Source organism: Nicotiana tomentosiformis, chromosome 5, assembly GCF_000390325.3.
Source record: "Nicotiana tomentosiformis chromosome 5, ASM39032v3, whole genome shotgun sequence".
NCBI lineage: Eukaryota > Viridiplantae > Streptophyta > Magnoliopsida > Solanales > Solanaceae > Nicotiana > Nicotiana tomentosiformis.
Genome location: NC_090816.1, coordinates 41,272,513 through 41,297,536, shown reverse-complemented (window position 1 = coordinate 41,297,536; position 25,024 = coordinate 41,272,513). Strand labels below are relative to the sequence as shown.

General features: G+C 37.6%; 1 protein-coding gene and 1 long non-coding RNA gene across 3 annotated transcripts; one reads left to right on the top strand and one right to left on the bottom strand.

Moving 5' to 3' along the window:
• The first annotated feature begins 1,163 nt into the window (after positions 1–1,163).
• LOC104106365 (uncharacterized) lies at positions 1,164–4,367 on the top strand. 2 transcript variants are annotated; one of them, XR_011407775.1, is made up of 4 exons: positions 1,164–1,726; positions 1,827–1,930; positions 2,059–2,133; positions 3,957–4,367. It is a non-coding gene; the product is annotated as an uncharacterized lncRNA (long non-coding RNA). The 2 variants fall into 2 exon arrangements; XR_688581.3 differs by having other exon boundaries at positions 3,580–4,367.
• Positions 4,368–7,160: 2,793 nt separating this feature from the next.
• Positions 7,161–9,896, bottom strand: LOC104114555 (squamosa promoter-binding-like protein 11). Its single transcript, XM_018777117.3, has 4 exons — positions 9,098–9,896; positions 8,717–8,853; positions 8,126–8,221; positions 7,161–7,855 (listed from the first exon to the last, which is right to left on the bottom strand). Exons 1-4 carry the CDS (start codon positions 9,745–9,747, stop codon positions 7,587–7,589), a joined length of 1,152 nt encoding a protein of 383 aa, XP_018632633.1. The 5' UTR covers positions 9,748–9,896; the 3' UTR covers positions 7,161–7,586.
• Between the last annotated feature and the right edge of the window lie 15,128 nt (positions 9,897–25,024).

Genomic DNA, 25,024 nt, shown 5'->3' with positions numbered 1-25,024 from the left:
TACAGGCTTACATTTGAAAAGACATCGTAATAGGCTAATTAGCTTATGTATTTTGTTAAAGAATTAGGTACTCTAGAATTGGTTCCTAAATAAGAATCTTTATGAGGACAAAAAAAATACTACTTATAAAAGATGAGAACTTTCTTAACTGAGTATTATAGAATAGTTAACAAATGGGTTGATTTCCTCATTGATTTAACTTGGCTAACAGGTTTATTAGATCATATCATGCTACCCATTGGACACTCATAACAGCGATTTAAGTTATTTTTTTCCCTCCCTTTTTTTGTAAAATTGAACTGTTGTCAAATATGTTCACTAGCATCCTAGAAAATTTTAAAATATTTAAAGTTTATTGTGTGCCGGCCTCTTCTCCCGTCGTCTAACTCCATCATCATCTAACTACACCTTATCTCAAAATATCACCAATAGTGGTTTAGATTCCAATATTAGCAATCGATGCCACCAACTTTTTCGGCAGAACTCCGATTCAGCCCACAATAGCTCTATTAGAGATCTTTATTCAACTTAGTCAGTTTTTGTTTATGGCACTTTAGGAATTTTCAGACAACTTTTTTTATATAACTTCCAAACAAAGGAAAGTGGATTTATATGATACAACTCTCTTTCTATCCGTTGTCTCCTAAGATAATATTTTTTATGCAAAAGTCTACATTTTGGCTTTTGTGTTTACTTTTCTTACTTCTATTTTTCTCATTTGCTTAGGTAACTTTTGTCTTGATACATTTTATTTGACACATTTGATATTATCAGAGAAAGGAAAATTAATGATAGCTGCAGTGGCGGAGGATTGACAGTGATGAAGATGAGAGCTTACTGGTGATGGTGATTTTGGAAAATAAAATTTGTTTGAATAAAAAAAGAAGAAAAATATGATTTTGAATAAGCTCACGCGCTTTAGAGAAGTGAAAAATAATGTTTTTGCCACGTCAGCAAATCGTGCCTAATAGGTACAGTTTGATGGAAGTTCAAGTATTCAATAGGTACAAGTATAAATTAAGGTATCCAAGTAAAAATTAGAGCCAAGTTTAAGGGCTCTTTATGTATTTGGCCTGGAAAAAAAAAATCTTGATATATATAAAGAAATTTGGCTAAGGTTACTTGATGAAAGTTGTAGCTCTTGATATCTTATAATCTATATATATCTATAATTGAGGGGCCTAACGTTGTTACGTGGCGCTCCAATTCAATAGGGACTGCAATTATCTTTTTCTATGATTTTCTGCTATTTTTTCTAATTTTTCACTATCAAAAATCAAAAGTCACCCTAAACCAAAAATATACAACGCTTCAAAAATAACTGTTTCTTTTCCAACAGATGCTTTACTCTCTGTTTCCTTTCCTCCCTCTATCTGAGTATTCATCCTCCTTTATCTTTCTATTTTCCTATTGTTCTTTTCGTTTGCCTTTGTTAAAATTCTTTATACTCTTTCTCCTCCGTCTTTTTTATTCTACACTGCTTTTGCTTCACGTTTGTTGATTTACTTTAATTCCTCTACTAATCTCTAAACTCTTTCCTCACGGTCATTTCCAATTTGCGTTTTCCAGTTACTTTCACTTTAATTTTTAATTTCCCTCTGACTTTGATTTACTCCTTTGTCACCATAACAACTGCTTATTTTGACGCCCATGAAGTGTTCGAAAATATGCCCAATACCTTGCCCACGGATTCAGAAAATGCTGCAAATTTACTCAACACTTGCCGGTATGTAATCCTTCCTTACGGTCATTTTCAATTTGCGTTTACCAGTTACTTTCGCTTTGATTTTTAATCCTGATGTGTCTTTAACTCACTCCTTTGCTAGCATAACAACGGCTTATGACGCCATGAAATGCTCGAAAATATGCCCTATAGGTTGACCTTGCCCATGGATTCATGAAATACTGCAAATTTACTCAACATTTGCCGGTATGTAATCTTTTTAAAGTTAATCTTTACCAACTATGCCTTCTTTCCATATATTTTCAGCCTTTTAAATGTTAGACCCTTTAAGTTCTAACAATTGAGTTGAGCACATATTTTGTTTTTCTTTTTAGGTTGATAAATGGTAGTTTAAACCAACAAAAGGCTGTGAAAAAATTCAGTTTGACCTTTCTCCATTCGTATTTGAGGTACGCTCCGGAGATTCTTAATTTATTTGCTTTTTACATAAGGGTGTAAAGATTCTAATATAAATAACTTTTTCAAAATTGATAACTGAGGGTGTGTCCGATATGGAGTACAAGAATTTTGTTTTACTGATACTTTTAATGGTAAAAGTGTTCGTCAACGATGTCTACAAATGTTGATTGTAGTTTGCTGATATGGAGCTTAAACTATATTAGACTGTCATTATAACCTCAAATATTGGTGTTCAAACTCAAAGCATTACGAACTGATTTTCAAAATAAGATCGTCTTGACGTAGACACTGAAATACGTAACTTAGAAGGCTAAAGAAAAAATAAAACTCAAGGTCAGAGAGCATTAATGGGAGGTTATAAAATTAATAGTACTCCAAAATTGCCGAGAACCAAACAAAATTAACATATTTTCCTATAAAACCTTATGATACTGAACTTTTGGTTGATGCCCTCCTCTTAATTTTGGTTAGCAATATAAGGACTACGCCTCCTAATGGCGTAAATTATATTTAAAAAAAAAACTTATGATACTGCCTAAATCTATTCTGCTCTACCAAAGTTCTTTCCTTATTTTGATTATAACAATTTGTTTCAAGAACACGCACTTGAATTAACTTAAAATCTGTGAGAGAATTTGCAATAAGAAACATCTAAAACTTCTATCTAATCACGACACAATTTTATGTGGCATAAATGATTGCATAATTGCTATACTATAAATTGGTCGTTATTTATCCCTAATCAGTTGCAATTTTTTCATGCCTTTTAGCTCAACTTTATAAAGATAGATCATATATGTATATATAATTTATTTATGGTTGAATAAAATTAAGGAGGAAGAAAACTAACTACCTTGTTATCCATATCCATGTAAATACCAAATTGGAAAAAATATGAAGGAAAAACAAACGAAGATTAAGACTCACCAACAGTTGTAGCAGCGATGAAGAGAGGAATGAAGATAGTGAAAATACAAAATCAATATCACATAAATAGTGCTAGAAATAAGAGAGAAAAATTAAAGCACAAAAGCCAGAGAAGAAGATGCTCACAAAAAAACACATATAGGAGGCGACATAGGCAGAATTAAGTGCAATTTGTCATTATTAAGGGTTAGGCAAGAGTTTTAATTTAATAGTGATGACTGATGACCATTGGACTTATTTTATGTCTATAATTATTGATTATAGTTTACTGATAAGGAGTTTAGAGTACGTTAGATTTTCATTGTAACCTCAGATATTAATATTGGATAGATCCTGTTACTTCTCATTTTCATTTGACTATACAAAGTTCTTGCTATATTAGTATTATTAACTTAAAAGCCTCATTAACTTCGATTGTTTCTTGGTGATGTTTAAATGAATCTTCTGCTTATCCAATTTTCTTCTTAAAGTTTGAATATGTTATGTTCAATTTGTCATTTTGTTGATAGGTTGGATTATCCTCTTGCCTAAGTATTTCGCACATGACTAAGTCTGAATGTATCATTGCTTTGGCTTAAGATTTTATTTCGGTCGCAATTACATTTGATCTTTTGTTAGGTAATTTAGCAAATAGTAGTTCTTCCTTTTTCCATGGCTAAGTTTCCTTTCACACGGTTTTTGACTTATATAAGCTTATTTGCATTGTAATGACCTTCAGTTTTAAGATTGTGTTCATTATTTCATAGAAAACTTATAAAGGTTGTCTGACACAAATTACATCCCGATAAATGTATGAAAATGATGTTAAATCATGCATTTTCTTGGGTCTTATATAGCGGTTCCATATAAGTTAAAATTTACAACACTCTTTTCTAATGAAATACAGAAAATCTACATGCTTTGTATATGCTGTATAATTTTAAACTAGAAGGACACCAGACATTTACAGGACTCTATTGAGAAATGAGGCTGGTAATGTGAAGTGATTAAGTTTCCGCTTTGAGGAAAGCTCTTCTCAACCTCAACGGGTTTCACTTTTCAGGACAAGGATATGTGATGTATCTTAAGAATGGATTGGTGGACTTTAAAACCTTTAGATGGCATCACTTGACAATTATGTGAAGTTCATAGCAAAAAGTTTGGAAAATGAAATGTGTGCCTAAATAAGATATGGAGGGAGACTGTATATTGGTGAGCTTATACAAACGTATGTGGGCTTACTGTTAAACATAGTCATGATTTTTTCAGTCTATCTGTCTATTTATTAAATAAATATCATTTCTTTTAATTTAATCAATATGTATGGTCTTGGATCATCAATAATGATACATTGCCATTTTCACGACTTAAACTACTTATTTGATATATTTAAACTACTTCTCAATTTGTATTTAACTTAAAAAATGACTGTGATGGAGGAACTGTTCAATAAGGGTGAATGCCTTTTTGACCTCTGTTTATACTTTATAATATGGTGGGATTTATCATGAGGAGGTGCATTTATGGATTTTTTTGGTCAAGATTTATGGAGATTAAAGATATATAAATGCAGAAGAAAAATGCATCACCCATTACATGCATTTAATAGCTTTAAAGATTTAATGTAAATGGAACGTTTCATAGTAATCTCATTCTTTGTTGAAATGCTCATATTTCCTATTGCCAAGGCTAAATACTCCGTATTGAGGATATTAACCAATTCATTTTTTTTTCAAAGATAACTTAATACTATAAGTTTAAATATTCTTCCTCAAGTATTGTCTATGAAGAATGAAAAGACATCTCCTTTGGCAGGCGTGGACCTGCATAACGGCAATGAGAATTATTGTAAGGCAGGATACTTAGGACCATATTTTAATAGGTTGCCTAGAAGTAGGAACATTTGCATGCCCTCATACATAGATTGTGTCATGTACGTTGCTTGAAGGACCAAAATTGCACTCATAGATAACATTGAAAAAAAATTGTGATTTTATCAATTTATAGAAATTATTTATGTTTGGCTACTTATGATATTTTGATCTTTCCTATTTTAGCTAAATTCATTAAAACACAATTTAATAATATTTTTAATGTGGTCCAATTAAAATTTTCATCTCCAAAAGTGAAATTGTTAGTAGTTCCCTTCAATTTAAAATAGCTGTACTTTGCTTTTTACTTATTAATATTTGCCATATGTTCCTAACGTGGTTGCAACTTGCAACATCAAAAAACAGAGAAGTAACACCCTTTCATTTTGATAGAGCACCATTCTCATTCAAGTTTTTACCCTCCAATGTTTCATTCCTTTTGGACATATCAAATCTACATGAGGAGAGATCTCAAACGAACAAAAAATAGTCGCGGTTTGAAGTGATTGTGATAACGACAGATGGTAGACATGCAGTGGTAATGGTTTCTCCTCACAAAGATTTGTGTATATTCGTGGATTTTACATGTATGTCATAATAAGATTTCTATATTTCATGAATAGAAAAAAAATACCTATTCACTTTAATTTTTTTTATATATAAAGATAAAAAAGTGTGTACCCGTGTCAAGCAACTAAAAGAGTAAATTGTGAATAGCTTATGCCAAGAAAATAAAAAGAAATTTCTCTTCTTTATCTTTCTCCTTTCTTTTGTGAAACCCAACATGATATAAAATAACAAGGTAAACAATTAGGTATATATAACCTATTTTTATTATTTTTAATATTCGAATATTAGAAGATCATTTCATAAAGAAGTTTTTCTTAAACCGCGCGAAGCGCGGCAAGTTCACTAGTTTTTAATATTTCAAATGGTTTGTCAATTTGAACTCGATACAAAGAGTTATTGATTTTTAGTGAAGGGTACTAATTCAGGCACAAGCCATGCGCTGCATAACAGAAAAGAAAAAGACTCTAGAAGTCTAGATAGAATTTTCAATTGTATTCCATTTCCTACGTATCTCTCTGTACACTGTAGCTCTCCTATTTATACTAGTATTTTACAAGAATAAAAGAAAATGTTTAAGTAAAACAAATTAACAGAATCTTCTAACAAACTCTGACATCCTAACGGGATTAATTACACCTATACATAATCTAGAAGCTACCAATATTCCTTCCGATGAGAACAAAATTTCATCTTTGTATCATTTATCCTATGAGTCATCAGTTGGGCCTTTGAGAGAAGACAGAAATTAGGCCTAGTCTTAAGCCCAAATTTTAATCAGTGACCCAGTCCAAATATTCCAAACATAATGGTCTGAAATTATGTCAGGTCACACTTTCTTGTTTGCGACTACTCTGCTTGTTGACCTTATCATCTGTTAAAATTACAGCTCCGGCGACACTGCATGGCCAGGGCATGGAACCTCTATGCCTATAAATAAATACAACATTGATAGGAAATATTTGAATTTTTTAAAATGGGTGTGAGTGGTGGAGTTCCAAGAGACAATTTTTTGTCCCCCAATTCTAACCAAGATGAGTTATTTTTTATGTTTTGAGTTTAATATACACATTATATATGGAAGCTGACATGTTCACTCATATATTGTCCAACTACACTCTCAAGTCTCACCTCTAAGTCAATCATAATACAACGGTTACGTCTAAGTCTTAAACAAGTCAAGATCAACAATATGAATCCTTATTATCCATATTTTATCATTTAAGCCTGTTCCAGTTCAATTTTAATCGAAAAATAGTTTCTCGGGGAGCCTTGGAGCAATAATAAAATTGTCTCCATATGACCTATAGGTCACGGGTTCGAGTCGTGGAATCAACCGCTCAAACATCATGGTAGCCTGCCTACATCACACCCCTTGGGGTGCTATCCTTCTTCGGATCCTACATAAATACGAGATGCTTCGTGCACCGGGCTGTCTTTTTTTAGTTTCTCTAGTACTAGATCAAGGATTTTTTCAAGGCACTAGATTAAGATTCAATCAGTCAAAATTCGTGTCAAATGTTGTTGTTCAATATTTAAAGAGATACTGATCATTAGACCTGCTTTCCATCTGAGGATAAGAGGATTGTGCATGATCTGAAATCCTCAAGTAACGGTAGTTAGAAAAACAAATACTCTACTTCACTTACTCATAGTAGTAGTTTTGGAGATTTTAGATAGCAGGTTGGTTTGTCATTAAGGAGAATTGTCGCTTGTGCCTCAGGGACTCATCCTTGTTCTACAAACTTCAAATAAAAAGACAACATCTACAATGAGCTTGGCACGCTAATGCCAACTCTCAATCAATTGGAAGACAACAATGACTTGTGATGGTGCTAATATCTGATCCTAGAAAACGTACGAAACAATCTGCTATGAAACTACTTATTTTAAGCGGCAAAGAGACTTCTTGTAGTTGAAGTATTACGTCTTTACTTCATGCTTTGCGTTGTTTGCCTTACTAATTGACCACAAAGAGAAGGCTACCACATCTTTACTCCACTAGAAAGAGATGGCATTACTAGTATGAGTTATTTGGCATGAAAAAGAATGTGCCAAACTATTAAAACTCTTGGAAGAGCTGCTGCATACATGTCATATCAGGCAGATCCGTTGAAGCAATGTGGGGAGTAGAAAGGCACTTGATGATCCGCCGGAAAATGTTCTGATGAAACTTGTGGCCAGTTTGGTGTTACAGAGTGCACAAACGGCTGTGATGCGCTGACACTTGCAGGCATTATAAGCTGCTCCATGGAAGTATGTGTAGGATCATCCCAACCCAAAGAATTTGTTGACAGAAGAGAATGAGCACGTCGTTGAAGATTGGATGAAACATCCAACTTATAATCACTTGTAGATGTATTTAAACCTGAAATAATTAACATGGAAGTTGGGAGCAAATAGCCATATTAGAAATGATAACAGATGGTGTTTGAAATGTCATTGAAAAATGGAATGTTCAAACTTCTTGGGTGCCAAAAACTATAAGTCCAATTTTATATTTATACTTTTGGGAATTAACCAATTATTTCTCCGGCGAATTCATGAAACAACTCTTGGTCCAAACATCCTATGACCTATGCTTCTTAGACAGTTCTTTATGTTCATATATGAATTTTAAGAATCAGAGAATCAATACCTCGTATATTCTTAGGACGGCAAGAGCTTTTCCCCATTGAATTTGAAGTGGACATAGATGAGCCACTTAAAGAACCACTAGTACGTGATTGTCGATCTGCTCAGATTGAGGCAGACACTTATTAAATATGTATGAAATTAGATATAAAGCAAGTTATCGAACAACAAATCTATCATATCTAAAGGACAAAGGAAAGAGAAGCAGCAAGCAAGAATTTCCCTTTCAAAATAAAGATAAATCTAAAATGTCTACTTTTTAACAGATAGGTACATATTGGCATGTTTTAACTTTTAGGACTGAGAACAATTTAATTAGCACACGAAGAACGTGCGGAAGGGAGTCTTGACACAACAGGAAGAGTTCCATTATGTGATCAACCAAGTTCAAGCCGTGGATTCTGCCTCTTTTAGAAATGCAAATAGGTAAGGCTTCGTCTAATAGGTTCAGTGTGGTACGACCTTTCCCAGACCCGGACAATATAGTGGAAGTTTACCGCACCAGATTGCATTTCTTTTTACAGGAGGAACATGTGTGTACGTATATATGCAAACATCCTAGACAAAGTGACAACAGAGAGAAGTTGAAAGGCACCATGAAACGAAGAAGGTCGTCCTGTTGAACTAAAGTGATTTGCCTCTGGTTGTGACCGACGACGCCTAGCATTGTGGTCAGAGAGCCTCCTTCGACAGCTTCGTTTGTTATCATCAAACTCGGACAGCTCATGGAACCTTCAAAATCAACCAAAAAGCTATTTCTTAGATTAATCTCTTAGCACAATGTACTAGAGAGTAATAAGAAGTATTGAGATGATATACAGCAGAATAGCTGGAAATACTATCTGTTCATCCTCAATAAACTTAGAGCCCGTTTAGTTTAGCTGATTTAGAATAGCTGATGATCTTGGAGATTTTATAAATAATTTGGAAAAAAGTGCTAAAACTAACAATAAACAGTACATAAAAGTTAACATGCCTGCTACACTGTTGGCAAAAACGGCGCTCCATCCCAGCAACAAAGACCATTGGGCTTTTAGAATGGGATTCACAGATTCTATGACGCCGATGATACTCTTTAACTGTTGTAAGGTCAAGATTACATCCTTCAACTTGGCAGTAGGGATTCTGCATTAGATGATAAGAACCCTTACATCGCTTTGCTGTCGTAGATGACAAAGGAAGTAGAGGATAATTAGTAACAGTCTCATTGTTAGCAGAGTACAGATTTAAGCCAATTGACGATTCTCCAGGTCTTGTACAAGTTCCAAAAGTAGAATATTTCTCTTTTCTCTCCACGCTTACAAAACCTGGCACAGAACCAACTTTCCCATAATTACATTGTTCAGCTGAAGATTTGACAGAAGAGCCATGGTCCAAACTATAGCTAGAAAAACCATCTAGAGAATATATATTTTCAGCTTTATTTACTTCCTTCTCATCGATGAAAGTTTCTGCATGCCTACAAAACTCCAATCCCGAGCAACTGCAAATGCTTATATTATTATCCCAGCCCCATTCCAATTGGTCACTCTTCAAGTTCCAGTCCATGATGACAAATCTGAACCAAAAAAAAAAAAGGACTGAAAATGGGAAGTTCCAAAATAACAAAATGATGTGCTTTGACATTTCTACTCAAGTACAAAAAAGTTGTCAAGTAAACATGGAAAACGGCCAACGAATGTTAGAAGCAGTAACAACTAAAAGGATACAAAAATGATTGATAAAAAGAATTAATTAAGCTAAAAGAGTTGGACACAAACAATTATAGGTTGTAGATTTGTAAGCATCAATATTATCATTGAACTTGCCTTTGCACCAACAAAAAGAATTGCCCCGTCCTATGGGAGAATCCTATATTTAAGCAGAAATGTAAAAGGGTAGGTAAATGCTTTTAATTAGCGCCCTTATTAGGAGGCAAATTAAAGAGTACGAAGGCTTTGCTTCATTTAAACACAACAGAGATGCATATGAATGCAGTAATTAACTAAACAACAGACTATATGTACAACGTTGTCAGCACAATTACTACTTTCACCCACTAATCTCTCTGAAAAATATGCAATTCAATCTGTTGTCAGAATCTCCATGTGGACTCTTCTGTATATTTTGGTGAAGACAGAATAGATTCAGCAAATACATTTAAAAGGTCCCCCACATAAGATGTTTAAACGAAACTGTGTGGAATTTAAATCTACAGGCTGGACTCTCCTTGAATTGCCCACCAAGTTTACATCTACGGGAAAAAGTGTCATCTCCTCCATCCCCCTTTCGACCAAAGTTATCTTCAGTTGGTGCATAGTTTATATCGTCCAAATTTAGTGATCTTGGTCTATTGTATACACATAATTTTAAGAAAATATTATGTATATATCTAATGGAAAATGGTCAAAATTATTCTTTTACTGTCAGAAATACATTACTGTTATTTTCTGATGTAAAAGATATGCTCGCCGTCTAAAAATTGGACCACTTATACCCTTATTTTCTAATGGATAAATTTTAAATCCTAATTCTTGTCTAAGTAGATTAAATAACATAGTTGAAGGGATAATTTTTATCCTTTCTCAAAATTATAATAAAAGTCACTTTAAATTTTTTCTTCTTTCTTTTTTTTTCTCCTCTCTCCACCCCTGCCCCCTCCCACACTAATCTCAGCAAATAAATTCAAATCTGAACACACCCATTTGATTTCTTCAAGCCCTTAAAATCCATTCATGGTCGTTTTAAATTTCTTTCACAAGTTGCTCTAATAATAGTTCAATCTTCATACCAATTAATAACACCTAATAATTTTCAACAACAAACAACTCAATCTTGTAAGATTTCAGCTTCAGAATTTTAAATCTCGAAATGGATTTTCTATTTTCAACACTTTTGCCACACCTAATTCCAAATTAGTATATAGCTAAGAATCTAGGTACACATCAGCAATATCTATCGAATTTAATTTTCAAACATTTTTTATTTTAATAGAACCCTGGAACCAAAGTAATGCGAAAAAAAATCAGAAGATAACACAAATAATGTGGATAAAAAAGAACAAAAATAGATATAACGCATGGTACACATGAGCTATACAATTCGGGCCTAACGGTTGTTAGCCGGATCAAACTCATATAGTGCATGGGTACCATGCGCTATATTACGTCAATTTTTTTTTAATTTCAAGTTAAATATATTTTACTTATAGATGTTATGTGACGTTTGTTAGCTCCGAATATGTGACAATTTTTACTTTTTCACCATTATTTTTATATGTAAGGATATTACTATCACGGCCTAATTCCTACCATAGGTCTTGATGGCGCCCAACACTACCGTTAGGCAAGCAATACATAAATCAATACAACAATCGATAATTCATAACACTTTTTAAAACAAGTGGTGAAATAAAGAAGCCGAAATCAATTCCAAATCATAGTAAAATACTAACATCTTAATCAAGATTCAAAACATAATCAAAATATAAAGTTGAATGTCATAAGAACGATATGACAAACAGTCTACAAATTCTCAAAATCCGGTATCACAAATGTACGATCATCTACTAGAATGTACAATACTACTACAATAACTATATGTAATGGAATGTAGACATAATACAATAAGTAAAGAGAAAGGAGACTATGCGTGCTGCAAACCGAAGCATAAAAGACAGCTCATCACTAGTCTCCCCAGCAAGTGCGCCTACACGGGTGTGTGACCACCAGATGTACCTGTCTCGGTACCTGCACAATTAGTACAGAAGTATAGTATGAGTACGTAAATCAATGCATACCCAATAAGTACAGTCTAACTTCAAAAAAATAGTGGCGAGAGATCGATATTAACACTTACTAGTGATCTAATAATCAAATATACATAGAAATTAAACAAGTATGAAACATGGCATGTACTAACACAACAAATAAAAGTTAACAACATGCTTTTCAATGAAAGAAACAAATATGAAACTGTCAAGTACCCAATTTCCATCTCGAGTAGAGTATAAGTAACCAATATCAAGTAAATGTCAAGATCCGTGTCAAATTCTAATGCACACACTGACTCCCTATCGAATGTTCCGCACGATTCTGCGAAGCGAACCACCGATCCCATAAGAGTGGTATTATATAATCATACCGAGGCGACGAACCGATCCCATAAGAGTAGTGTTACATAATTCTGTCCAGACAAACGACACGATCCCATAAGTAGGGGTGTTCAAAATCGAACCATAACCGTTAACTGAACCGCAAAAATAACTTATTGGCTTATTGGTATCGGATTATCGGGGTAATAGTTGGTGAACGGATTGAAATTTTATAATGAACGACTTAACGGTTTGGAGGCGGATTACTAAGTTTCTTTATCGGATAAAGCGTTAACCCGTTAAGAATTTTTATATTTACACTTTTATTCCTTTGTATATAAAGTAATATTTGAAACCCTAAATCCTTAATTTGTCAAATCTTAATTCAACACTAGGATTAACAGCCCGCAACAGTCGTCTCTTTTCTCCTCTCTATCCTCTAAATTCCTAATTAAAATTTCTCCCAAATTCCCAATCTCGTCATAAAACATGTAAGGTTTAAAAAATATTCTTGCTGAGAATATGAAAATATTTGCTCAGCTAGACAACAACTTCATTTGAAGTCTGAACTTTCTTCCACGAGGATAGACATCCCATAATCACTTAGCTTTGCCATGTGATGCTCATCAAGCAATATATTACTCGTCTTCAAGCGGTTGCTAAATAAAGAAGGAATTACACTGATAGACTCCGAAGTTAGATAAAATGACAAATTCTCCAGATCTCTACTTTTCTTTTATTGTCTATTTGATTTAGCCGATAAATCATCCGATAACCGTTAATCTGATATCAATCCGCCCGATATCTTATTGAATGTCTAGCGGATTGCTAAATTTATAAATCGATAACCGATAAGTCAAACCGTTAAGCATAAATATCCGCCCAATAAGCACCCCTACCCATAAAATTTTTTATACTTCTAACGGGTCACTAGCCCAACTCACGAATACATGTACGAATTAAGAAATCATGAAATTTCCGAACAAATAAGTACAACACGAGAGTAAATCCGTAAGAGAAAGTATCATTGTAGCGGCTAATCAAGTAGCGCGCAAAGTCTCTAGAATAGCATAGCTCTGTAATCTACACTAGTCTAGTCCCATGCTAAAATATAATCTTAAAGCATTTAAACATGCAAGATTAACTCAAGTAGTACAATTAAAGCATGATATAGTCTAAGTCTAACCAGACATATAAAAATCTAGCATACGCACGGACGCTCATCACCTCGTACGTATGTAGCTCCCGTAATACATAGCATATAACAAATAGAATGCCTACGAGAATAAGTTTCCTTTTATAAAATTAGGCAAGAGATTTACCTTGCTCTAAAATTCAATAATCAGCTCCAACACCGCTCTAACATCTCAAATCAAAGTCAAATGACCCGAAACTAGCCAAAGAACGTGAAAACCAATCAAAATATACTCAAGAACCCATAATTTATCAATTAGAAATAATTTCCAACCTCACACGAGAAGTCAACAAAAGTCAACCCCGCGACCACTTGCTCGAGTTTCGAAAATTCTTAAAAATAAATATTATTCATAGCACTACGAACTTAAATATATAATTTGTTCATAATTCCATGTCCAATTCGTGGTCAAATCCCCTTCTTACCAATTTCAAGGTTTTGCAACAAAATCCCAAAATAACTAATAGATTCTACCGATTTTCATGTTAATTCCATATATAGTCCATGTATTTAGCCCACAAAAGTTGGAATCACTTACCTTATGTTAGTTGATGAAAATGGCTCTCTCAAATCGCTCAAATTCGCCATAGCAAGAGAGAAAATAGATATAAATGAGCCAAACCTGAGCTCCCAACTTATATCTTTCCCAAGTGTTACCCTTCGCGATCGCGGTCTAAAGCTTCGTGATCATGGAGCACAAATATGCTTCTTCCCAAATTTCCCCTTTGCGGCCGTGACACAGGTCTCCGCAATCGCGAAGGCTTACCAGACCAGACCCTTCGTGAATGCGACCAGCCAAGCATGAACGCGAAGACTTGCCTGCTAACCTCCAGAAAATCCTCCTTCGTGATCGCGAAATCCTTTACGTGATCTCGTTGAACAACTGCCTCCCCTATCCAGCCCTGCTAACACATCGCGTTTGTGACCCTTACCATACAAACACGCCCAACACAACCAGACTACCCTATGCTATCGCGATTTTCACTTCGCGATCATGTAGAAAGACTCTCCCTCAGCTCCAAAAAACACTCCACGATCGTGAGTCTTGTTCCGCGATCGCGATGCACCCCAGACGTCAACAAAATCTACCAAATTTAACATGCTCCGGGTGGTTCAAAACTTACCCGAGCCACCCAAGACTCCGTCCAATCATACTAACAAGTCAATAAACTTAATCCGGACCTATTCGAGGTCTCAAAATACATAAAACAACATCACAACCAAGAATCGCATCCCAAACTAAACTAATCAATTTTCTAAACTTCCAACTTCTTTCAACTAACTCCGAACATGATAAAGCATCCTTAGACAACTCAGAATGAAACCAAATTTCACACATAAGTCTAATATAACAACACTAATCTGCCAACAGGCTCGGAATACCAAAGGGGATTCGATAACACCAAAGTACGCTTCAAGTCAAACTTAGCAATTTCTAAAACCTTCAAAATGCCAACTTCGGATAATAATTGTTGAACTGCTCTCGAACCATTCGAGACTCGACCCAAACAGATGTTCAAGTCCAAAATTACCATATAAACCTATTGGAACCTTCAAACCCCAATTCTGAGATTGTTTACTCAAAGTATTAACTTGAGTCAAACTTGGACACCTTAGGTCACTGCCATGGAACTAGGTATTCTAAAAATGAACCCTTGCGGAACCAAATAAACCGTGCTCGCAAGTCATACAATAGGAAAACCACATATAGGAAGTCTTACATTCTTCGCCTCTTAAATAAATGTTCGTCCTCGAATGGGTTTAGAATTATTCATGGAATGTCGAATAAGTGTGGATATCTTCTCTGTATGTCCTTCTCGATCTCCCAAGTCGCCTTCTAGACTAGTAGACCTCTCCACTGAACCTTCACAACAAAATCTCCTTGGACCTCAACTTACGAACTTGTCTATCAACAATGGTAAATGGCTTCTCCTCGTAACTCAAGCCCTTATCCATCTGAACTATGCTATAATCCAACATAAGAGACTGTCAGCACGGTACTTCCAGAGCATAGACATGTGGAATACTAGATGAACTCATGATATACTAGGAGGCAAAGCAAATCTATATGAAACCTCACCAACTTTCTCCAAAACCTCGAACGGACTGATAAACCTCGAAGTCAACTTGCCTCTCCTCCCGAAACTCATGATACCCTTTATTAGCGAGACCTTTAGAAGTACTTTCTCGCCCTCCAGAAATGACAAATCACGTGCTTTGTGATTCGTATAAATCTTTTGCTTGGAATGAGATGTACTCCAAAGTCAATCACGCATGCCTTGAGCATATCTTCCAGAGTCTGAGCCGTTCGCTCCAACTGCCCGTCGGTCTACGGATGTAAGGCCGTGCTGAGCTCTACCCGGGTACCCAACTCACCCTGTACCGCTCTCCAAAAATGCAAAGTGAACTGAGTGCCTCGGTCTGAAATAATGGAAATAGGCACGCCATGCAACCAGACAATCTCCTGAATATAAATCTAAGCCAACCTCTCTGAAGTATATGTAGTCATTATCGGAGTAAAATGTGCATACTTGGTCACTCTATCTACAATGACCCAAACAACATCGAATTTACTCAACGTTCACGAAAAACCAACCACGGAATCAATAGTGATATGCTCCCATTTCCACTACGGTATAACCATATGCTGAATTAAATCACCCGGCCTCTATCGCTTATATTTAACCTGCTAGCATTACAAACACCTCGATACATATCCACCTATGTCCTTCTTCATCCTCTGCCATCAGTAGTGCTGCCTCAAATCACGATACATCATTGTGGCACCTGGATGAGTAGAATAGAGTGAACTGTGAGCCTACTCCAGGATCAACTCTCTTAGGCCATCAACATTAGGAACACATAAGCGCCCCTAGAGCCGTAGAACACCATCATCACCGATAGACACCTCCTTGGCACCACCTCGTAGTATTGTCTCTCTAAGAACATACAAGTGTGGATCATCGTATCAGTTTGAATAAAGAAGACAGAGTCACAACACATGCAAGAACACGATCGGGCTTTGAAATATCCAACCTCACAGATAGGTTAGCTAAGGACTGAATATCCAAGGCCAATGGCCTCTCCTCTGCTGGAATGAAAGCCAAGCTACCCATGCTTTCGGCCTTCCTGCTCAAGGCATCCGCGACCACATTTGCCTTTCCCAGATGATAAAGAATAGTGATATCATAGTTCTTCAGTAACTCAAGCCACCTACGCTACCTCAGATTAAGGTCATTCTACTTAAACATATGTTGCATACTATAGTGGTCAGCGTAGACCTCACACGACACCCCATAAAGATAAATGCCTCCATATCTTAAGCGTGAACTATCGCATCCAACTCCAAATCATGCATATGGTAATTCTTCTCGTGAAGCTTCAACTAATGAGAAGCATAAGAAATAACCCATCCCTCCTGCATCAATACACAACCATAACCAATGCGTGAAGTGTCATAATAAATAATGTACACCCCCAAACCTAAAGGCAACACCAATAGTAGTGTTGTAGTCAATGCAGTCTTGAGCTTCTAAAAAGCTCACCTCGAAATCATCGGACCACCTGAACTGAACACCCTTCTGGGTCAATCTAGTCAAATGAGCTGAAATAGATGAGAAACCCTCCACAAACTGATAATAATAATATAGCCCCAAGAAACTCCTGATATCAGTCGATGTAGTAGGACGAGGCCAAATCTGAACTGCCTCAATCTTCCTAGGATCCACCTTAATACTATCACCTGATACAATATGCCCCAAGAAGGCCACAAAATCTAAGAAGAACTTGTACTTAAAGAACTTAGCATATTACTTCTGTTCCCTCAATGTCTGAGGCACTACTCTCAAATGTTGCTCGTACTCCTCTATGCTACACGAATAGATCAATATGTCATTAATGAAGACAATCACAAAGGAGTCAAGATATGGACTAAACACCCAATTCATCAAATCTATAAATGGCGCAGGGCATTAGTCAAGCTGAAAGACATCATTAGAAAATTGTAGTGCCCCATATCAAATCCGAAAAGCTATATTTGGAACATCCGAAGCATGAATCCTCAAATACTGGTACCCAAATCTTAAGTCGATCTTCGAGAATATCCTAGCCCCCTGATGCTAATCAGAAAAATCATGAATGCACGACAGAGGATACTTGTTCTTAATGATGACCTTATTTAGCTGGCGGTAGTCATTGCACATCCGTATACTCCCATATTTCTTCATAAATAACACCAGTGCGCTCGGGGGTGACACACTCGGCCTGATGAACCCCTTCTCGAGCAACTCCTAAAGCTGCTACTTCAGGTCTCTCAACTCCATAGGAGCCATACGATAAGGCAGAATAGAGATAGGCTGGGTGTTGGCACAAAATCAATGTGAAATCACTATCACAATTTGGTGGCATGCCTGGTAAGTTAACATGAAATACATTAGAAAGATCCCTCACCAAAAGCATTAAATCTATTGTGGAAGTCTCTATATATTTATATCGAACAAAGGCTAGATAGGCCAAACAACCCTTCTCAACCATATGTTGAGCCTTCAAGAAAGAAATAACTCAACTGGATGTACAACTAGATGAACCTCTCCACTTCAGCCTAGGGGAAACTCTAGAATCACCAATGTAATAGTCTTGGCATGGATATTAAAAATAGCATGATGCGGGGACAACCAATCCATGACAAGAATAACCTTGAAATCAATCATATCGAGCAATAAAAGATCGGCTGTGGTCTGATACCCATAGAGATTCACCACACAGGGATGGTAAACCCGATCCACGATAACAGAATCACCTACTAGTGTGGACACATACACAAGAATACCCAAGCACTCACGAGATATATCCAGATAAGGAGCAAAATGAGAGGACACATAGGAATAGGTAGACCCTGGATCAAATAGTACTGATGCATCTCTATGACAAATGAAAATAATACATGTGATCATGGTATTAGAGGCTACTGCCTCTGGCCTAGCTGGGAAGAATTAAAATCTGGTCGAGTGCCACCTAACTGGCCTCCACCTCTAGGGTGACCTCTACACACCTTCCCTCTGCCTCTAGCCGGCCGAACGAGTGGTATGGTAGTTGGTGCTATAATCAGGGGCTGATGACCATACTGCACTGCCTTGCCCCAAAGTCTAGGACAAAACTTCTTCACATGACCCAGCTCCCCGCACTCGAAATAACCCCTAGTTGGGAGAAACTGCTGACTCTGAATCTGACCCTGATGGCCTGAATGCCCACTAGAGGAACACTAAATAGCTGGTGGATGGTAGGTACCCTCTGGAATGGCGTTGAAGTATTGCTACACTAGATCACCCCGAATAGGCTATAGTGATGAATATATAGGCCTTCCAGGATTGCCCCTCCCAAACTGACCTCTTCCCCCAGACGGGATGCCACTGAAACCTCCAGAATACCGAGGCCGCTTGTCCCTCGACGTGACCTCTCTGCTATGGTTGCGAATACGCTCGATCCTCTGAGCTATCTCTACAGCTTGGTGGAAGGAAGTCCCCAACATTGCTTCTCGGGCCATAGTAAGTTGAATCCTATAATGCAAGCTCGAAATAAACCTCTGCATGCTCTCTGCCTCTGAGGGAAGTAATATGGCCACATAATAAGACAACTTAGTGAATCGCGTCTCGTAGTTGGTCACAGAAATCTGGCCCTGTTAGAGCCGCTTAAATTGGATATGCAACTCATTCCTTCTAGTGAATGGAATATACTTCTCAAGGAAGATGTGCATAAATTGATGCCAAGTCAAGGAAGGTGAACCTGCTAGTGTACCAATAAGATAATATTGCCACTATCTACAAGCTTTCCCTCTCAGTTGAAAAGTGGTGAAGTCCTCCCTATTGAACTCCACTAGTCCTAAATTATGCAATATATCCCTACAATGGTCAATAAAATCTTATAGGTCCTCTGATGGCTCACCATCAAAGTGGGGAGGATGAAGCCTCGTAAACCTGTCCATCCTCTTCTGCTCATCGACAGTCACGGATGGTCTAGTCGTTGCTCTTGCCATTGCAACTGGATGAACATCGCCCGCAGGTAATACAAAGCCCCGTACGGTCGTGAAATCTACCGGGGCCTGCTCAGCTGAAGGTATCTCGCCCTGCCCCTCAATAATAGGATCCTTTACGAGAACCACTGATGGTGCTTCTGGAACTACAATGGGATGCCTTTGTCCCATGACAGGTGTACTGTCCCTCCCTCTACCTCTACCGGTCGGAGGCACATCCCCTTCATTGCCAGCTAGTTCCATCACGCGTGTTCTCACCATCTATGAGAGAATAAGAGAAACATTGAGACTTAAAACAACATCAGGAACACGATAAGAAAATAAAGAAAGAGAAGTTTCCTAACACCCTATAGCCTATCGAAGATAAGTACAGACGTCTCAATAACGATCCGCAGGACTATATTAGGCTTGATCATGACCGTGAGACCTATGTGAACCTTGTGCATTGATACCAATCTGTCACGAACTAATTGCCACCATAGTCCATGATGGCGCCCAATTCTACCGTCAGGCAAGCCAATAATAAATAACAATTATCGATAATTCATAATACTTTTTAAAGCAAGTGGTGAAATAAAGAAGCGAAAATCGGTTCTGAATCATAGCAAAGTACTAACATCTTCATCAATTTTCGAAACATAATCAAAATATAAAGTTGAATGTCCTAACAATGGTACCACATGACAAACAATCTACAAATCCCTAAATCCCGGTGTCACAAGTACACGAGCATCTACTAGAATATACAATACTACTACAATAGCTATCTTGAATGGAATGTAGATAGAATACAATAAGTAAAGAGAAAGGAGACTTCATGCGCTGCGGACCAAAGCATAGAAGGCAGTTCAACACTAATTCTCCACAGCAAGTGCACTTACACGCCTGTGTGATGTACTTGTCTCAGTACATGTATAATTAGTGCAGAAGTGTAGTATGAGTATGAAAATCAACATGTATCCTTTAAGTATCCAGTCTAACCTTGAATAAGTAGTGGCAATGGGTCTATATTGAGACTCGCTAGTAGTCCAATAATCAAATATACATAGAAATTAAACAAGTATGAAGTATGACATGTAGTAACACAACAAATAAAAGTGAACAACATGATTTTCAATGAAAGAAACAAATATACTTATACCTGAAATCCAAATGTTTTCGGGGGGAAATACACCCGAAGCCTTGTATAATTCGACGCAAAGAGTAAAACTTGCGCAAACACTTAAACAAAAAATGATGCAAAAGAGGAAAACTTGCATGAATACTTAAACGAAAAGGACGCAAAGAGAAAAACTTGCATGATACTTGAACGAAAAGATACTTCTATTCACAATAAACATGCCAAACAGCACAAGTACAAAAGTGTGAAAAAGAAAGCAAAAACTAAGTTGTTGCATCTCCGGAACCCGGAGGAAGAGAAACATCTATGCCCCAAGGAGAAGTGGGTAGATCTGATGCCGATTCGATATCTTGATCTTCATCATTTTGGCCTTCAGCATCATCACCTTCCGGTTCTTCTTCAGCTCCTGAGAACTCAAAACCGAAACCAGAAGAATCATTATCATCTGGTCGGGCCGGAAGACCCCTTTTGGCAGTTGACTCCAGCTCACGGGCCTTAGCGATTTCGGCATCAAAGTCAATGACACCCGCTTTGGCCTCTTCTAAGGTTTTTCTCCTCATGGTGTACATAGCATATGTTCTTTCAACAATGAGGGAAGCCGCTCGGCGCTGAAGTTCTTAATTAAGCTGGCCAACCTCAGCAAAAAGGTTATCCCACACAAATTTCATAGATCGGAGGCTGACATCAAAGTCACGGACAGTGTAGCTGTAAATTTTATTATGCTCTATGGTCCTATTATGCTTCTCCTCCAACAGGGCATACATTTCCTTGGCAGCAGCAAGCTCTTCAACGTGGAGTTTAAGGATGCCTCCAAATTACTCAATCTTTCCGCAGAGGCAGCCTCACGATCGGATGCAGCAAGAATGATGTTATGGACTTCACCCCATTTGGCCTTAGTTTCTTCAAAATAATGGCTAAGGGTTACCACTTCTTGCTCGCTTTGCTGCAACCGATCCTCCAATTCAACAACCTCAACAGCTTGTGCTTCCAGTTCTAAGAGGCGAGCAATATTCTAGTCTTGCTCGGCCAAAGATTGATCCCTTCGAGGTAAGTTCCTCCTTATCATGAATCATCCTTTAAAGGCCCTCGAAAGCAAGGAAGTTGGCCTACAAAATAAAAATGCAAATTCAAAATCCTACCATAACAAAGATAGAAGAAACAAACAATATATCGTTGCTGCATTGTGCTTGCCATTGTTCAACAAACACTCTCCCGAGAGAGTTTGTATCTTATCCCTATATTTTTCTAAAGCCAAAGGCTTTAGATAGTTAGCAAGCTACATCGGCCAGGATAACAGATGAAATCTGATAGAGACCGAGAAGCTAACATTCCTCCTCGTTTGAGGATCTTCGGAGGGGATATCATAATTTTGCCCCAAATTCCCATGAACTGGGGACTGGGAAGAGGGACATCCTCCTCTCGGGCAGTTGCGGCCGGTGGAGATGATGTAGTAGTTGCTAGTGGCGAAGGAAAAGTTGGAGAAGAGGGACATGAAGCAGATGGCGTTGTAGGATGAGAAGCGGTTGCGGCAAATGCAGTGCTGGTTGTTGGTTGCTCGTCAACTGAACCCGGAAAGGACCCAGTACTCAGCCTCACAGTACCGTACACGGAAACTAGGACTCGGAAGTGAGAGTTAGCATCTTCCACCATATTGAACTACCCCCAGAGTGTCGAGGCATCGTCCTCGGTTAGTGTACTAGATCAACAGATTGAGCATTCTGTTGAGATAATGAAGGTCATTGTCTTCTATGTACAGAAGCCTCCTCATCACTGGTTTCTCTATCATGGTCAATCACCACAGTTTTTGGAATCGTCTTGGGTGTGGTCCTCATTTGTATGACATCTGGGGATGGCTCAGGCGCTGCATTCTTTGCTTTTTTTGTTCTTTCCCCCGATCGCGGAGGAGCGTCGTCTTTTTGGTTGCTGGTTCTCTGGCCGGGGACTACGAGAAGAAGCTTTTGCACTAGAAGTAGGCCCGGAGACACCTGTTTGGGTAAAAGCCTCCTGCAGCAGCCTCGCCGCGTCAGTAGAATTATCAAACATGTTCTCCTCAGGGACGACAATTGATCCCTGGGGTAGACCTGAATTCAATAAGAGAAAAACCATTAGCTAGCTTTCTTATACGAAAGAGAAAATCAAGATGAGTTTAACCTACCATGATTTTTGGCCTTCCAACCATATTTAAGGACTAGTTCTTTCCACGTACGACCCACTGGTCCAAGCCTTCAACCTTCAGTGGAGCCTACCGAGTTGCTGAAATAAGTGAAAGAAGAATAATCAATAACAACATGGGATGATCTTTATCCAGAAGAAGAAACAAATGATGAACTTGCGATTACGGTTCCACAATTCCGGAAATGATGAAGTTGTGGCTGGAATGATGTCCCCGGTGTCAACTACAACGAACTGTTCCATCCACACACGGTCATTGTCATCATCCATACTGGCTAGTAGAGAATGGTGTCCACGTTTGCTGAAATTTATCATTCCCACACGAACGATCTTGGGGGAATAAAGGTTCATTAATTGAGCTAGGGTTAGCTCATCTCCCGTCTCCTGGCACAGATGCCGAAGACAAGTGACTATCCTCTACACAGAAGGACTTACTTATGCCAGGCATGGCTAGTAACGGATGCAGAACTCTACAATAACGGAGTCTAGCTCCCCACTCAAAGAGAACAGCTCCAAAGTGAAAGGATACGTATAAAAATACATGAAACCCTTCTTGGGTAAGGTTATTCGATCCGCCAGATCAGGAGCGATAATGTCTAAATCCTGGCAATAGCAGTCTTCCTTCACAGCAGGAATACTAGAAGGACGGATGGAAGAAAGGTACACGCTAACGGCCCACGTACGAGGGTTAGCGGAAGGATACTTCTCTTCGAAGTATTTATTTGTGATAAGACTTCTTGGGATGATGGTGCTCACCGTAGGAGGAGAATTGTCATCAATTTTACCTTTATTTTTTGAAGAACTAAGGTTTCTGGAAGAAGAAGCCATTTTTATCAAAAAGGAAGAAGGGTTTCTCTGAAGAAGAAGAAGAAGAAGAAGGAGGTTAAAGAAAAGTTGAAGACAAAGTACGAGTTGAGTAAAGAGAGTTTGAGAAAGTTTGGAGAAGTATGAAGTGTAAATGAAGAAGTTTGATGCGGATAAGTAAAGGAATAGGCGGCTAAAGTCGTGGCCATAATTACCTCGATAACCGGCAAAAGTGATGCTAAATCATAGGATGACACATGTTCGGGGCATTAAATACGGAGAGACGTGCATCCAATCGACCGTCAAAAACTTTTCAGAGGGGGTCAGAGAATTTCTCACCAAAAAAGGTATCTCTACCAACTTCCCGGTGACACAAAGTTTTGCCACTGGAAAGCAGGGGGACTATTTGTATTGGGTAAAATATGTTCATATTTAATGTTCGCATGATAAAGTGACACATGGAGTGATAACGTCCAAATCCACTACTAAAACGTAAATGGACACGGTCGCATGCAATATAATTTACCCAACTATGAGTCGGGGTCGAATCCCACAGAGAAAAATATATAGGCGATTAGGCGTGTAAGAGAATTATCACTTATTATGCTAAGCTAAATACTTATAAAGGTTTTGAGAAAATATTTATAAACTAATTGCGAAAATGTAAGCTAACCTAGAAAGCAAGTAAAATGATCAATGGCTACAAGCATGGATGCATTGGGAATTGCACTCAAGTAACGATCCAATATATTTCACGATTTTACATTAAAGAACAAGAATAATTAAAGAAACAATAACTCACTTCATAATAAATAAAAATCGTTCAATACATAAGTATAACAAGATATTTAATCCACACTTTAAATATGAATATTCCCATAAACAAGATTCAAGTGTTGGAAAAAATACTATACACTTAGATATACAATACAAAGCAAGTAAATGAAGAAATGAACATAAATGGGTAAGAAATGCTCAACCAAAAGCTTCAAATCTTCAAGTCCCAAGTGTGTGTGCAAGAACCCTAGCTCCATAATTTGTGTTCTCTAGTTAAGAGACTGAAAATAAGCCAAAAGATTCGTTTCCAATAAGCTAGGTTGTGTATTTGTGGGTTTGGAATGAATAAAATGTCAAATGGAAAGTCTGTCCAGAGCTGGAGGCCGTTGGCCGCACCTGCGGAAGAATCATCGTAGGTGCGATTCTGCATATGCGGATGCCAGCTCGTAGAAGCGAAGATTGGTGAAAATGGCTATTCCGCAGAAGCGGCAAAAAGAGCGCATAAGCGGTTCTTCAATCGCATATGTGATTTATGCCTTTTAAGTTTTGTTCCGCAGATGTGGACCATTTCTCGCAGATGCGAGACCGCAGATGCAGATGCTTCTACGCAGATGCGATTTCACTGGAGATGTTTGCACTTCTTTCACTCTTTTTGCATGAATCCACTTCATTTAATTTCAATTCTCTTCAAGACTTCATTTACCTGAAAATCTAGCAATGCACGCTATAAATCAC

Coding starts and splice junctions, on each gene's coding strand:
- LOC104114555 (XM_018777117.3), bottom strand. CDS start 9,747: ATGTCAAAGCACATCATTTTGTTATTTTGGAACTTCCCATTTTCAGTC. Junction 8,854..9,097: donor TTTTGCCAACAGTGTAGCAG/GCATGTTAACTT, acceptor TTGATTTTGAAG/GTTCCATGAGCTGTCCGAGT. Junction 8,222..8,716: donor ACGACCTTCTTCGTTTCATG/GTGCCTTTCAAC, acceptor CAATCTGAGCAG/ATCGACAATCACGTACTAGT.